We start from the raw sequence: 17,006 nt of genomic DNA on the forward strand, positions 1-17,006 counted from the left end.
TCTTTGCTAATATAAAAGGTGTTTATTCATTTCAGCGATAAGAGGCTTTATGCTGGAGGTCCCTTCAAATAAGTCATACTTGTTCCGTTTAGCATTAAAGTTTATAACATTACACAAGCTAACTATATCCAGCTTTTTATCTGAGCATTCAAAGGTGGGATCTTGGAAACTGCAGATAGACAACAGTCTTTATTTTTTTTACACTTATAAATTTTTTTACACTTATAAATGCATTTCTTACCGTAGAATGACTTTCAATGCAACATAAATGAATTCATAACTTTTTCCACATTCATATGTAGCACAAACGCTTCTTTAATATCTCCGGTTAGATTTTTTCGTATCAAATAATTTACTCATGGTACTTCTCGCTTGCTGTAGGCACGTCTTCTCCTCGCGCATGCGCTTTTTGTCATCCTTCCGAACAGCAATGGCGTCTCCCTTCACTGTGCACAGGTTACATATGAGAGGAAGGAGCCCCGTTGTAAAATGCCTAAACACAATCGAAACTATACTCCGAAGGAGTGTAGGAACCGAGCCGGTGGTCGCTCACACCGAGGGAGCTCAAGGGGACGACAGTGGTTAGTAATATGACGTGTTAAATCCATTACTTTACAGGTCAGCTGTTGTGCCAAGGGGAAGCCATAACAGAGTCCGCAGTGAAAACCTTCGTTTTATTTTCACTTAGCTCTAGTTTACACAGCTTGTAGGGTTTTAAACATTACAAACCGCTTTAAGATACCGTTTGTGTACACATATAATCCGGCATGGTTTGCGTCCAACAAAAAGAGCTTATGAGATAAAATATTGAAGGTATCATTTGAAAATAGCTAGTTAAAGAAGAGTTCATGAAGTCTATCCTTAATGACATCTAAAGTCCAAGCATATAATTTGGACTGAGGGACAAGTATATACAAGTGTGCGTGCGTGCGTGTGTGTGTGTGTATCTATATACACACACACACACACACACACACACACACACACACACACACACACACACACATTGTTTTGGATATAATTAATAAATTTACATATTTTTTAAATGTAAAGAATGTATTAATTGCAGAGCTTTATAACTAAGTTTTCAAAATTCTTTAGAGTTCATCATGTCACCAGTGTTGTGTTCAAGACCACCTAACCCGAGACCAAGACAAGACCAAGACCAGAGTGTATCGAGACCGAGACAAGACCAAGACTTTTGGGGTCCGAGACCAAGTCAAGACCAAGACCGAAGGGAGTCGAGACCGAGTCAAGACCAAGACCAGCGCCCCGCGCTACATGACACAATAAAATGTAAAATATGATCGAAATTGCTTCTCAAAATAATCTGAAAGATCGATATTCCCATAAAACACCTAGATATTAAATACTTAATACATTTTACCAATATTAAATATTCCATTTATGTGCTAAAAAGTGTGATGGTCTCGTGCCATCCCTAAAAACATAACACCCTGGGAATTTGCCCATATTGCTCATATAAGAATCCACCACTGTTGCACCATTAAACATAGCAATTGAGGCAATGCCCTGACGGTAAATAACGCTCAACCATGAACACTGACCAAGGAGCAACAAGCAAGAAGTAACCAAACAGAAGGCGCTCACCGTGACTGTTTTCACTCTCTATCCCAGTACATGAAGCCAGGTAGTCTGACACCATGGCAGACATTACAGCTGCCACTTTGAACAAAAACAACCAAAGAGCAATGTGCATGCTCTGCGTGCTCTTTCGTTCTTGTGTTTTAGTTATTTGTTAATTTAAATATTAACGTACATAATTAAATGATGCAGTGTACACAGAGCATTACTAGAACAAAGAACGGGTGTTCTGTCAGATCAGCATACGTTGTCAGATAGTCGTACGCTTAGCTCAGATATGCATATGCTGTCATTACCATATGATTTTATTTAATCAGCAACATAGAATCATGACGTAGATCATTATTAACAGTTATTCACAGTTGTATGGCATCCAGCTGCAGCCAGACCTGCTTTAAACACTTTGAAACCACGACAACGCATGTATATCCATCTAGTTATCACATTATGTCATATTATAAACAATTTAATTACTTATTTTCGTCATAACTTGTTGCGTATACTGACAACTACACTGACGGTCGGACTTCTTAAGGCGCATGCGCTGGCATGGTACTCACTGCATGTATGCTATTCTGGCAGCGTATGGCTATCTGATAGAACACCGGCTACATCTGTCAGACACGTCATTACCATAAGATTTCATTTAATCAACAACATAGAATCATGACGTAGATCGTCATACACTTTGTTATTAACTGTGTATGGCATCCTGACTTAGCGGTTAAGTGAGTTTTACACGGGCCTGTGTTGTAGTTGACTCCAGCTGCAGCCAGACCTGCTTTAAATACACTTTGAAACCATGACAACACATGTATATCTATATAGTTATCATTGAAAACAATTTAATGACTTAAGTTCATCATAACTTGCTGCGTATGGTGAACTGACAACTCCTCTGACGGTCGGATTTCTTAATGTTTAATGCATGTATGCTATCCTGACAGCGTATGGCTATCTGATAGAACAACGGCTCTCAGTGACACTCCAGTCCTATCTAATAAGTAAAGAGCCGTGGAGAAGAATCGACTGTTTCTGAATGTCACCTCACTATATTGCAGACTTTTGGACATAGCGTTGTCCCATATATGCGACAAGTCAGTCAACACCTCCGCACAATAATTCAGGCAGTGAGTGATAACATTTTTCATCACAATGCTTATGTGTCTCTGTACAGCTAGCTTTGATAACATCACGTTAACGGAGCTTACCTTCTTTGAGCTACTTTTCTAAGTGACGAAAAAAGTTAGACGTTGTCCCCACCGTCTGTGAAAGCGAAGCGCTGCTGAGTTAGCTGTGGCCATCGGATTTCTTACTATTTATGCAGCGCTATTATATTACTGACGATTAGACAAACATTTTCTGCCGCTGAGAGGAAACCACTGCGCATGTCCTGGAGCGCCGCGCGCGAGTGAAAGGTGGGGAGGGGAGGGGGGAGTAACAGAAACACGTAGTTGCTTGGATTTTAATCGGTGCGTTTTGCATCCACTGAAAACAAAGATGTTAACAAATAAAGTGGACAGTATGCTGTACGTTTAGTGATATTTTCACAGTTGCGGTCTTGACTGGTCTTGAAATAAAATGCCGAGTCCTCAGCGCCCGAGACCGAGACAAGACCGAGACCAAATGCGGTCGAGTCCGAGACGAGACCGAGACCATCAAAAAATGGTCTTAAGACCGGTCTTAAGACCAAGACCAACTTCGAGTACCACAACACTGCATGTCACATAATGACTGTGTTGAATTAAACTTACAGACAACGACTCGGCTGTTGACCAATCACCTTCTCTATAGCAGTGTTTGCCCCGCCCCAAAGTAAATTTAATATCCTGCAACACAAAACTGCGAAATGGTTAAATAAATATGCTTCAATATTTATGCTGGCTTTTAACACATAAAAATGAGTTTATTTATTTTTTCACATTTCATTATTTAATAATATAGTTCAAAATGTTGAAAGTATACCTGTATGTAAAATGCTTTAAACTATAACAACATTTGGATCTGATATTGTGTAAAATAGGGAGGGTTTTTTTTCCTTTTCAAAAATATGTTAATATTTAACACCACAAGTGTAATAAGCAGATTCAAGCATTGAAAATGTTTATATTAGTCATTTAAGAGCAATAAGCTAAACACTTTTGGGTACTTTTTCTGCTGTTATAGCTATCATTCAGGTCAAAAGGAGGTTCTAATTGAATGTCTGTTAAACCCATAATAATTCATAATGCTTATATACTTGCGTATTTGAGTTTTTTTAGTATTGCTCATTGTGTTTTTGCTTTATGAGGCTAGTTGCATTGAAGTAATAATTATTATTATTTGCCTAAACTACTTTCTTTAATTATTTACCCTAACCCTGTTTAGTTTTAAACTGTATTAAGTATTTCTTTTTTAACTTGAATCTGTCACTTCAATTTGTAGTTATTTAAAAAAAAACCCAACTAGGAACAAGTGCTGCAAATTAGCTGTTGCACCATGATGCAAACATGGGACTACTGTTTTATTCAGTTTGTCTATGTCGATGTATGTCTGTCCCTATCAAATAAACTTTATAATAATATATAATAAAGATTATCTGCTCTGTGTAGTTCAGGATCAGTTAAAGTGTGGGAGGGCACCATCATGCTGTGGGCCTTTTTATTCCTGTTAGAGGAAATTAGATAGAGAAGATCAAATCAAATATTTTATTTTTGTTACACAACCAAAACTTAGTTAGGCCTATCACACACATTTTGCTGTATGAGACCCGTGGTCTCCCGAGGAGAAGCCTGTGATTGTGGTTGTTTTTCCTCCAGGAGAAAAAGATGGGCCCAAGTCTTTGTCTGAGCTCATGGCGGACCGACAGGAACAGGCGGAGAAGTCGGTTTTGATCAGCTGCCCGTCCAGAACCAGCGAGAAAAAGTTCCTCAAGTTTTTATCAAAGCACGGAGACATCAACAAGCACTTCTTTTACGAAAGCTACGTAAGTAAGAGACGCCGCCAAGTGCATGAGTGTTTTAAATCGTGTGTGTGTGTGTGTGTGTGTGTGACGGAGCTGTGGGTTGGCGTCCTTCAGGGCGTCTACGCTGTGGTGGAGTTTGCCCGCCGGGACAGCGTCGTCTCTTTGCTGGAATCAGCTGCCATCCCCAACGTCAACCACGAATGCATGGTGCCGTTTAAATCCAGACTGCTGTCGCTGAGCAACCAGAGCTCGGCGGCCTCGCCAGCCCAGCAGCCGGGGTTGCCGTGCCGACCTCAAACCACCATTGCCATCAGTGAGCTCATCCAGAGGCTTTCCAGGGAGGACAGCGTAAGCATGCTCTCATCAGGGACCAGACACTGGTTTGGCTTTTTGCGCTTCTGACAGAACCGATCGGATTCTTCCCGCTCTCACGTCTCTCCAGGTAGACGATCAGATGGGTGCCCTGACTGAGGCCTACCAGCTTACAGAGGAAAACAGCAGACTGCGCTTCCTCGTCTGCTCTCTGCTCAAAGACGTCGCCGCTGCTTATTTCCCAGAATGCACCATCAGGCCGTTCGGTTCCTCAGTGAACGGATTTGGGAAGCTCGGCTGCGACCTGGACATGTTCCTGGACCTGGACACCATCAGCGGCTGGAACTTTAAACCGGTAATGGTGACGCTGGCGCTGCGTCTTTAGCCTGTAAATCTAAGCGTATATTTGCGTGAATGTGGATTTCGTTAGCATTCCACTAGCATTCATCAGTTTCTGTGTTTTCAGTTTGCAGAATTTTAAGAGATTACAGAGATGGTGGGATCCATAGCTGTTGCATTGTAAAATCTATTACTGCAATCACACTAGCATCCATTTCAGTGACACTCATTTTTTTTTGTCTGAATTTCCCTATGTATAAGAAGAAAGTTCCTGAGTTTTCAACAGTGGGGTCTTTATTGTTAACTGCTAATGTGCAGACATAAGCTGGTGGGCGGGGCCAACAGTTAAATTTCTCTCATAGCAACAGAGGACAGTGGTTGATTTTTAGACTTTGTCATATAAAGATTGACTTTATATGGAAGTGTCGGCTGATCACAGATCTGCCAAAATTAAGGTAATCAGGGCTGATTTATTGGCTACTTGTGGATTCTGTGTCCATCCCAATAAACACACACCCTACAGAATAACACACACAAACCTTTGTGATGAAAAGAAAACTGGTCTCATTTCTTCATGGTTAGACTCATTTTTTAAAACCTTTATAAATAAAAACAGCACCACAGCAGCTTTATGGTCAAGACAAATGTAGTCGATGTTTTGCTTGGATGTAATTAATCCTGTGTGTCCCGTATGCCTGCAGCCCAAATCGGGCCTGAGCCTCGAGTACCAGATGAAACGGACCAACTCGGAGCGCCACGTCACCCAGAGCATCCTGTCCGTCATCGGGGAATGCGTGGACCACTTTGGGCCCGGCTGCGTGGGCGTGCAGAAGATCCTCAACGCTCGCTGCCCCCTGGTCCGCTTCGCCCACCAGCCGTCCGGCTTCCAGTGTGACCTCACGGCCAACAACCGGTACGGTGTGCAGCTCGTTAACATGGCAGTCAGGGACAGTTCTGACCCGGACCCTGTGCAGTCACAGACAGTTCAGTTTCACTCAGGCATATTGAAATGTCAGTAGTGAATCGGTGACAGTGGCGTCGCCCCAGGAGAACCTGCTGCTTTTGCAAAAGCCCCAAACAGAAACCAAGACTGTTCAGGAAGTGCTGCAAAGCCTCACTGTCTCTCTCTCTCTCTCTCTTCAGTAGCGATGAGACCCAATGGGTCGGCCGGAGCCGGGGGGGGAGGGGGGGAACTCGTTTGAATTTCATCACTTCCTCCTCTGGCCTTAAAGATATCTTTTCATCAGCTGGCGTGTGACACAAACACGTAGACACCTGCTAACGTACTGAAAACCGCCCGGCCCGATTCTGAGGAACTGGAGTGGAACCACCCGCTGTGGGTGGATGTGAGAGGGACTTTTCTCAAATCGGGCTGTTAGATCTCTGAAGCGAGGCATTTTTCTGCCAGAGAGGTCACTTGGTGTGCGTGTGTGTGTGTGTGTGTGTGTGTGTGGGTGTGTGTGTGTGTGTGTGTGTGTGTGTGTGTGTGTGTGTGTGTGTGTGTGTGTGTGTGTGTGTGTGTGTGTGTGTGTGCGTGTGTGTGTGCGCATTTAAACTCGAACTGTCACAGCAGTAGCATTCAGAATCAACAGAATGCTGCTCCCTGGTGGTAGTTTTTTATTTTTATTTTTTTTAGTTTTACTGTCCTCGGTCCCCCAGAAGTAAGCAGCTTTTCCATCCTTTTACTTCCAAGCTTGAACCTTTTGGAGCTTTTTAAATGAAAAAAATTAAATCAAGCATATTATTATTATTTTTTTAATAATAAAAAAAAAACTCCATTTGTTTTAGAATCATAGGGAAAATGTCTAGTTTTAAGTTAAATAATTTGCCAATGGAAGAATTACTTATTTTTTCAAGATTAAGGAATTATTTACTTAAAACAAGATCCTATATTTTGCTGAGAAGTTACTTTTAAGTTATTTTGTCTTATTTAAGGTGTAGTAAGGTATTTGCACTAAAAACTAGACCAAACATACTTGATAAGATTTTGTGTTTTTGCAGTGTAGAGCTTGACATTTAAAATATATGTGTGTTTACCCTCCTTCAATATGCACATTTTATCAAATTGGTTTTACATTTTATTAGGATTTTTATAAGATAAAAGTGGTGACTGAATGTGAAGAGGAAGAAAATGACAAGACAAAAAGCAGAAAGCACAGTTTTTTTCTTTAACAAATAAAAACCTGAAAAGTGTGGCCTGCAACATTGTTCCTACAACACTGTGATCTAGAAACCACAGTTTTCTCCCATTCTTCTTTGCAAAATGAATCAAGGCGAGTCAGTTTGGACAGAGAGCCTCTGTAGACATCAGTTGTCAAGATGTTCACAATTTGATTTGAGCTTGGACTTTGACTGGGTCATTCTGGTACATGATTTCATTGTAATTTGACATTTCTGTTCATGTGGAAGTTTCTGAAAGCGACTCATCAGCTTCTAAAGAACTCCATCTAAACATGCAGAAACCATTTCACTGATGTGGGAGAGTTTCTGTTTGTGAGAACTGCAAACACCGAGACGTTTAAAGCCACAGTACGTGACTTTTACAAAACTATGATTTTTCCATATTTGTTAAAGCTGTCACCATGCTGTGACTCCTCCACTGCTTTTCAGTTTTATTAATGCAGTCTGCAAAAATGTACCTGTCAAAAACAACCAGTCAGAGCCAGAAGGAGGGTCTTGGTGCTGTAAATCAGTCTTGTGTACTCGCTGCTAAATGTGCTAATGATGGAGAAAAACTTCACCGTTACAGGAAAACCGTTTACTACTGGTGTCATCTGTAGTAAACAGTAGTCTGAGCATTCACAGGCTACCCTAATAGCATAGCAGAGAGAAAGAGAGAGGGTGTGAGCAGCGCATACATGAGGATGATTAACAGCACTAAGACCAACCTCCTAGCTGTGATTGTTTCTGACCAAACGGTGTATTTCTGTAGTTAGTACTGGTAGACGGTAAAGGAGCTCTATTTCTTTCTCTTTTTTTTCACACAGATTATGTCATGACATGGCGACAGTTTTAACAAATATATTAAAAAAACAAAAGATCAAAAAGAAAAAGAGCTTTAAACCTCTCCACATCATCCTCCCTGACATGTCTGCTGTGTTCCCTGGTCTTCATATTCTCTAGCGTTACCTAGCAAATCTGAGGTTAAATCCAGCGCTCTAATGCAAGCTTCTGTTTGACCACAGGGTGGCGATGAAGAGCACGGAGCTGCTGTACCTGTACGGGGAGCTGGACCCCCGGGTGCGCAGGCTGGTGTTCACCATACGCTTCTGGGCGCGGGCCCACGGCGTCACCAGCAGCATCCCCGGCGCCTGGATCACCAACTTCTCCCTGACCGTCATGGTGCTGTTCTTCCTGCAGAAGAGAAGCCCTCCCATCATCCCCACACTGGACCAGCTGCGGGACCTGGCAGGTACCAGCGCACACCCAGAGCTTTACCTGAGTTAGCTCAGTTCAGAGGAGCATTTTTTTTTCTGTTCCACTATTATCTCTTCTTTGCAAAGACTTTGAAATTTGTTCCTGTTTAATTTTTTCTGGTCTGCTTTTGACATCCTATTGCAGGCCTATCTCTGTTTTCTTTTCTGTGAGATTTCACAGAAGTTAAGTTGAATTTTCTGTCTAGTTGAGATGGGGGGGGGGGGAAACCAACAGTTAAACTTCTGTTTCATGGTGTGAGTACCCCATTTTCAGCCCAATAATACATCTGAAAAACAAAAAAAGCTGTAACTCTAAGTCAGAAGGGTGATTTCTGTAAGAAGGGAGTCCCAGTACACCCACACACTTCTCCTTTTAAAGTAGGAAGAATCATCATGCAGCCAATAAGCAGATGGGAGACGGTCGTGGGTTTTGGGGGGTTTTTACTGATTGAATAAACAAATTGGTTAATAATTTAGCACAAAAAAACCCCAGCTAATAATCTTAATTTGTTAATTTGTTGGCCAGAAATTGTATTTATGAGAAAGTGAAAGTGAGAAAACACCATTTTATGTTCTTGCATGCATCAGTTACTGTTTCAGCTCCATAATTTATGTGTGGGATTCGACTGGTATAATAAATTCAGTTCAAAACATAAACGTATTGGAGCTGCTATGGTGTTAACTATTTATTTCTCTGTAAGTTTAGATAAATGGTAAAAAAAAATAAATAAATATTTATTCAATCATCTGCTGTAATGAAACAAAAAAATCAACCCCTGCAATATTTTGACATTTATTCCTCCTTTTCTTTTTCATTCTAAATATTTATTCCACATTTTGAACTGATACTGTTCACAAACTGCTTATTAAATTCCATAGCAGTGCCACTCTGGTTTACTGAGCTACAAAATCATTCAAGTTTTCTCCGGTTGAAAAGGAAAATGTTAAAAAGTTAAAGTTTTTGACTTGAAAGTATTTGTCAAGTTTGTAAACTGTGGAAAACCTTCTTATTGCGCTCCCTAGAGGCAGCATTTTGCATAACCACTTCCTGTTTTATGGGGTTTGTCTTTACCAACTCGGCACATCTAGACAACGTTTAGCTGGTTTTTAGCTCAAACTTTATCAGATTGAATGGAGTTCGCCTTTAAAAACCACTTTATGTGTTTATGCAGATTCATAATTAGAATTAAGGTTGAGCAGTGATATTTTTCTGCTACACTTGCTGAAGGTGGAGCAAAAGATGATTCTAAAAAAATAGTTACTTAGCTTCAATAAAAATGAATGCCAGACTTTTCAGCTTCCTACTGTGAGTGGGCGACACAGATTTAAAGTTTTATCACCATATGTTGTGATATTATTGTGATAACAATAAAAGTTATAATAAGACCTATTCATTACTTGTTTTTTAGGTAATCATATGACTGTGACTGTGTGTCACTGGAATTAGAGCCCCACAAACACAAATACCGCTCCAGAAAAACATTCCCATTTGCAAACCATTTCTTTAGATCACCAGTCAGATAACGTGGTGTGATTAGCACACAATAACTGCATTTGATCATATTTTAAAACATATTGACGTATGTATATTGATACTCAAACAGTGGAAAAATAGCAAAACTCGACAGTAAGGAGGGCTTAATTGGAATCTATCTTGACAACAGTAAGTCGAAATTCTTATGATGATAGGAAATTTATCACGGTAAATGATAAACGATACGATAAATGCATATGAGTCGAAAATGTTAAACTATGTGTCATGTTCACAATTTCACACTATTTTTAAATAGGGTGGCCAACTCAGCAACTTTGCTATATTTAGCAACTTTTCAGACAAAAAAAAAAAAAAAACAATATCAGGAAGTAAAGATCGGCAATTGGCCAGAAAACTGTGTTTGGTGCACTGCCACTGTCAGTTCTATGGAAGCTGGTGGCAAGAAGTGAAAAAGTTTCAGGGGTGGAAATACTTGTGGAAAGTTCTCCAGCAGTGACATTTACTGCCTTCTGTTGAAATGTTATTCAAAGTAGCTTTTGTGTTAATCTATTATGCTCTATAAGGGTAAAGGGTAAGTTCCACATTAAACTGCAGCATTACAGTCACTCTCTTTCAGCATTGTTAAAGTTCCTCCATTATTTAATTTCCCTCCTGTCTGTCCTCAGTGGTAGAAACGCTGCGTCTCTCTGAGGCGCCACGCTCATTTAAATCCCCTCCCTCGTCTGGTTTGTCCCGTCCACAGAACCGAGCGGTCGAAGCAGAGATCACTCTGTCCGCCCATCCAGCTCAGCAGCTGCATAATATATGCAGACAGCTGGAAATTGAATTCAAATGGAGTTCTGTCGCCGCGGCAGCAGCATCAGCAGAGGCTCAGGAAATCTGCCCTCCTAATCCCAGTCCTTGAACTATCCTCAGCCGCTGTGAGAGCGAACGCCATGATGATTCTGGAGTTCCAGCGCTGCTGGGTCTGAAAAGCTGTCGTGCTCATCGTGTGTATCTGTAGCTGCGATTCCGTTCCAAACGTGTGCAAATCTTTGTCTATATTTTGCTAAAGTCAAAAAAACGCAATTTCGCAATCGGGGGTTTTTCCATTAAAAAAAGAAATTACATTAAAATCACTCGCGAATAAGCTTGCTCACGTGATTGTCTTGGAGAATAGGTCCTCTTATATGACAAGAAGTATTTTAATCAATGGAAATAAATATGTTATACTTATAAGAACAAAGTATTTCTTCAGTGCAAGTAAGCCAACAGGACCGTGGTTCAGACGCTGCAGTGACGGGCGTGTTTCTTCTTTTTTAAATAACTTATCGCATACACAAAAATATTCATGTGTGATTTTAATTGTGATTCTTAAAGAATAGAGAAACCACAATTGTGAAACTGTTTTTTTTTTTTTTACATTAGCAGATTATCAACAAAGTTTTACCTGCATTTGTAATGGAAACGCTGCTGATGTGTTTGAGTCCTCATCAGCATGGCCGCCTCGCTCTTCCTCTGTCACCTTGACTGTCTGATAATTGCTTTCCAGAAGTAATATACCCCCCTCCTACACACACACACACACACACACACACACACCCTTCCCTTCACGGCCTTCTTAGCTCAGACTCCGTCACACAGAGTGCTTACAGGACAATAAAAGCTCCATCGCTCGGGAAAGGTCGACGACCCCGCCTCCTTCAGGCCTCCCGACGCATCGGCAGCTATTTAAACAGCGCTTAAAACACACACATGCACACACACACACAGGCTGGCCTCAATGTGGAGTGAACCAAATGGGGTAACAAGGCCGGCCCTGGACTGGGACACGGAGAGCGGCAGCGTGACTTACAGCTCTTCCGTTGTGTTTTCGCTGACCATCGTCGAACACACACACTCTGATTCAGCCGCACATCCGTCTTGTTTACGCCATGTAAAGGCGAGTCATTTTACCTTCTCCCCCTGCTTCTCTTTCTCTCTCTCTCCCTCCCCCGTCAAGGTCCCGCAGACGAGAGCGTGATTGAGGGGACCGACTGCACGTTCGTCAGCGACTTCAGCAAGATCCAGCTGCAGAGCAACACAGACACACTGGGTGAGCACAGAGAGGCGTCCGATCGGGGCCGCACGTCACTTTGATGGACGGCGGCGTGCATTTTATAGACAAAGCACATTTTATTACATGTGAAACCAGGCTTCCTACTAGAGAACACAGCAGAGGATGAGAGGACTGGCTATGTGTAACATATTGAGTCAGAGGCTGGAAGAGACACAAACGTATCTTGCATACAGCAACGCCGAACCTGCGTCATACATCACAGAAAGTTTCCCTCACACACATGGTTTAACCCTTTAAAGCCTCATAACAAACATTCATCAGAAAATTCTGATTTATTTTGTAATTAAGTATTGAATTCATTACATAAAAGAAACCGTTTTTGACTCATTGACTTGTTTTGTCGTAATCGATACACGAGGCTTCGTTTGATCGTTGTTACCAAAAACATCTGCTTTATAACCACTGTAAGAACAACACTGCATTATACGTAAAAAGCATCTATTGTGTTGACAGATTTAAGTATATCATATGCATTTCTAATCTATAAAGTTTAAATGGATAAATGAAAATTTGGAAAAAGTTATAATTTTTTTATCTGATTAATCATCAGAGTACTCAGTTGAATACTCAATGAGTAAAATTAGCTGCAGGTTTAGTAATGTAATATATTTAGTTATGAATTCATACCCATCTACACTTTCAGCATATTTAGTGGTGATGCCCAGTTTTTACAGCTATAAAAAGTGAAAACAACACCTCTAGCTTTCAGATTTAGAGAATTGGATCTTAAAGAGACACCTTCCTCATCTACATTCACACACATTAATGACATTCATATTCAAACTTGTAGAAGTGAATACATTTTCTCTGGTTTACAGAGCGACTGTTGGCGTGTTTTTATGCTAACTTTGAATCTCTTGTTTCAGAGCAACTGCTGGGAGACTTTTTTGAGTTCTACGCCACGTTTCCATTCAGCAGAATGTCCATAAACATCAGAAAGGTATTTGACAACCTAATGCAAATAAACTAAAAGTATGATTCACTTTAATTTTAGACCAATTGTTTTTACTGCATTTTTAATTGTTTTGGTATTTTATCTGTTTTTAAATTGCATTGTTTTACTTTTTTAATCTCCTTGTAATTGTTCAGCACTTCATGTGAAAGTGCTTTATAAATAAAGCTGTTATAATAATAATAATAATGATTATTATTATTATTGTAAATTATTGTAAAAATATATACATTATTTAGAAATCCCTGATGTCTAAATAAAAAGCCTCCGGGAAGTGATAGCTCAAGAATGAGTCACAGTCAGTCAGGGTTTGGTCCAGAAGCTGATTTAAAAAAATATATATATAACTCTGTGAATATTGACTCTTTTCATTAACTTACTGTAATTGTTCTCAACTTATAAAATGACAATTATTATAGCTTCATTCTCAGAAAATCTAACATAAATCTCAAATTTTTGTCCCAAACTTCTGACCCGAGTCACCTCCCTTCTTCCTCTTGGCCACTAGATGTCAGTATTTGTCCTCTGCAGTTCCTTTGAGCATTTTGTTGAGCATTTCCTCTGCCACCTTAACTTTTTATATATAAATGTGTTACGTGTAAAATTATAAACTAAAAAAAATAAAACACAAAGCATTGCCACTGATTTCCTGTCATGGAGTCACCGTCGTGTGTGACTCCATGTGACAGACATCCGAGGTTAAACATCTAAAACATGCATTTCAAACTATAAAATTATAAAGACAGCTCTTCCTCTGTGTTGCATTCATTTACACCCTGGAAAGTCTTCGACACAACGAAATTATTCAATTACCACGTTCACAAGCGGTAACGAACCTCCTGCTTGGTTATTACATAATCATTCTCAGGACAAATAATGTCTTGGGGAGGGTTTGATGTGGTGGCCAGGCCATTCACGGACCATATTAGAGCTTAATAAATTGATCCCCCCTCTGAACAGAGGGCCATCCTGCCTAATATATGGGATTAATATGAGGTTTGACACAGCTGAGGACGCCTGCAGGTATGCTGTGGTCATGACCGAGGTGTACAGGCATTCACCAGTGCTGCTGCAGCCATCAATCAGTTTTACTGTGCTACAATTCTTCAGCTCATTCCGCCTCTTCAGCAGGTTACAGCCAAACGGCACCAGGGAAGGTTCTTGACCGCTGTCTCACCCACCCTGGGACGGTTGCCGGGCGTGACGAACCCACGTATTATATATGTGCTGCCATGTCTATAAGTTCAACTGGTTTTAGTGAAACCAAGTGGCGGTGTTATGTAAAATTGACTTTTTTGAGCTTTAGATCATGTTATAATGTCATTCCCTCATCAGAAGCATAACTGGAGTGTTCCCTTGATTCTGTCATGCATGTTTGAGAAATCTTTTAATTTACCACAGTTTCCAAGTTTTCTAGTTTCCGTCTCACAGAGCCGCCTTTGCCCACTCAGCTCCTTCAGACTAGCTACTTCTCAAACGCTGAAACGTGAAACAAACGCTGATAGAAATGTTGTTAAAGGGTTAATAGAGGAGTCATGTTGTGATGACTTCCTGAAGGCAGAGTTTCAGAAAGAGCAAGAGCTCCTTAAAGAGACAGAGGCCCAATTTCAAGGCGTTAAATTACAAAGTCAAATTTCTTTGAAGTCGTATTTGAGATTTGCATCATTTTACAACTTAAGGGAACATAGTTACTTGATAGCAATATAAAATGATACTATGTGGCTGGAAAACACATAATATTGCCCCTATTATGCTGCAGAAATCACGTCACACCTTTTTGTTCTTCAGTTTGGTTCTACTATTTCTAAAATGTCCTGTAGAAAACCAAAAAAACAAGCCGTTTTTGGCAACACGTTCATGTTTTTTGGTATCTGGAAAATGAGCAGTTTCAAAAATCTCCACAATTGATCGTCATAAAACAGGCACTGCCCCTCACCGAGCAACATTTCTAGACATTTTTTAACCTGAGGTTTTGTTGTTGATTTTACCAAATAGTCTAGAAACCATTTACTGCATTCATGTTGATTGTACAGGAGGCTCCACTAAAGCTTTTCAAAGATGTGCGCTTGAGTAATTGTGCATCTGTTTGCAGCCATTTTCACATTGGTTTGCTGTTGGGGAAGAGGCGTGGCCAACAACTTCATTTGGATTTAAAGTGATAAGAGGCCCTAAAACAGCTAAAATCTCATCTAAGAATGATTCTGTGCAAAAAGTGTAATGAACATGTTTTGTGTCGCCTATAGACGTATAATGGGTCACCGTTAAGGAATTCTCATTTAGAACCAAATCCGTTCTGCTTCGCGTTCCTCCAGGGCAGAGAGCAGAACAAGCCAGAGGTGGCGCCGCTGCACATCCAAAATCCTTTTGAGACATCTCTGAATGTCAGCAAGAACGTCAACACCTCCCAGTTGGACCGCTTCGTGGCTTTGTGTCAAGAGAGCGCCTGGCTCCTCCAGCAGGGCGAGACCAGGACACAGAGAGGCAGCGGCAGGAACCGCATGGACACGCCGTGGGGGCTCGCCACCCTGCTCCTGCCCTCCAAGGTGGCGGGGATCAAAGGCCGCAAGAAGCATAAAAAGGAGGGGGCTAGCGAGAGGATAAAGAGCTTACTGGAATCTTTGAAGAACAAAAACGAGGAACCAAAGAGCTAGGACGCCTGAAGCTATCTTCACGTTTTATCAGAACTTCACCCAAACATTTGGGGCTGGGTTTTATTCTTCTGAACTTGTGGGAAATTTGCAGATTGCAACTTGGACTGCAGTTCCTGACATGGACACTTGGGAGTGTCCCTACCCCTCTTGTATGTGAATATGAGTTGAAATATAGTAATATTAGCTGTGTATATTACTGTAGAGTTCCTACTTCATTTTAATAAACAATAATGCTGTGGACTCTGAAGCAGACCCGTTTATGAAATTTGGTTTTAAATGAGGTCACCAGAAAAACTCTGTTTTTACACTTTGTTTTTACTATTTTTATATACTTTACGTAACACTAGTGCAAGTTAAACTGAGTAATAATGATGTTTTACTGGAAAGCATAAACACCTCAAAGCTCCAAAGGAACAAACACAACCTTAAGCAGTAACCATCTTCATGTGGATTACAGAATTGTTAATAAATATGTTTACATAAATGCAGAATGGGAATGTTTTTACCCTAAACAGACATTGGGCCACATTTCTTCATGATTTAGCATAAGTTTGAATTAACATGACTTTAAATCCAGCTGAAATGTTTTGAATTTATACAATTGTTCTTTTTTTGTCTAAGTTGTCAGGCTCTTGCAAATGAAGTAAGTAATTTTTTTAACCCTCCCGCGGTCAGTCGGTCTCGCGCGTTTTTGTGGGTCCAGCTTTTAGGCACTTCGGCGTTTCATACAACGCTCAGGAGGAATGCAGAAATGGTCACGGTCGGACAGGAGAAAAAGAAAAGCGGGATCAGACGTCAGTTTCCGAAACCACAGAAAATAAACCTCGTACGTGGAGACCGCGCTCTTAGTAAAAAGCTTGTGGGGTCCAAATAACCGCGCCTCTTCAAGCAGGCGGAAGGGTTAAACAAAGGAGAAGAAGCTTTGTTTGCCTTCCTGGTGTCTTCTGTCAGGCAAACTAAACTGCAGTAAAGATAACTGCACTTTATAAACTTATATGCTGTTTTAGCAGTTAGCACATGCAACCAGGTTGTGAGTTTAAGCAACAGCTACATGTTTCTATGGCAATAAAACTAAAGTATGTCACAGTTCTATACGTCTGACATATAAACATGGTTTTCAGCAGGTTATGTCAGTCTAATCTCAAATGTTCAAAGACACACATCACACATTCCACCATGTTGTTACAGAATGAG

At 40.7% G+C, this 17,006-nt stretch overlaps 1 protein-coding gene across 1 annotated transcript; it reads left to right on the forward strand.

The window, feature by feature from the left end:
• The first annotated feature begins 385 nt into the window (after positions 1 to 385).
• Positions 386 to 16,059, forward strand: mtpap (mitochondrial poly(A) polymerase). Its single transcript, XM_088001363.1, has 9 exons — positions 386 to 581; positions 4,404 to 4,570; positions 4,664 to 4,897; positions 4,992 to 5,216; positions 5,902 to 6,113; positions 8,386 to 8,612; positions 12,093 to 12,185; positions 13,076 to 13,149; positions 15,474 to 16,059. Exons 1-9 carry the CDS (start codon positions 401 to 403, stop codon positions 15,810 to 15,812), a joined length of 1,752 nt encoding a protein of 583 aa, XP_087857489.1. The 5' UTR covers positions 386 to 400; the 3' UTR covers positions 15,813 to 16,059.
• Positions 16,060 to 17,006: the final 947 nt, after the last annotated feature.

The sequence above is a fragment of the Poecilia mexicana genome, unplaced genomic scaffold, assembly GCF_051168715.1.
Source record: "Poecilia mexicana isolate PSO_F unplaced genomic scaffold, ASM5116871v1 scaffold_20, whole genome shotgun sequence".
Taxonomy (NCBI): domain Eukaryota; kingdom Metazoa; phylum Chordata; class Actinopteri; order Cyprinodontiformes; family Poeciliidae; genus Poecilia; species Poecilia mexicana.

Excerpts from the sequence above, each read along its gene's own strand:
- mtpap (XM_088001363.1), top strand. The coding sequence starts at position 401 with ATGCGCTTTTTGTCATCCTTCCGAACAGCAATGGCGTCTCCCTTCACT. Across the intron at positions 4,571-4,663 it reads ACTTCTTTTACGAAAGCTAC|GGCGTCTACGCTGTGGTGGA; the intron begins GTAAGTAAGAGA and ends GGCGTCCTTCAG. Across the intron at positions 4,898-4,991 it reads GGCTTTCCAGGGAGGACAGC|GTAGACGATCAGATGGGTGC; the intron begins GTAAGCATGCTC and ends ACGTCTCTCCAG.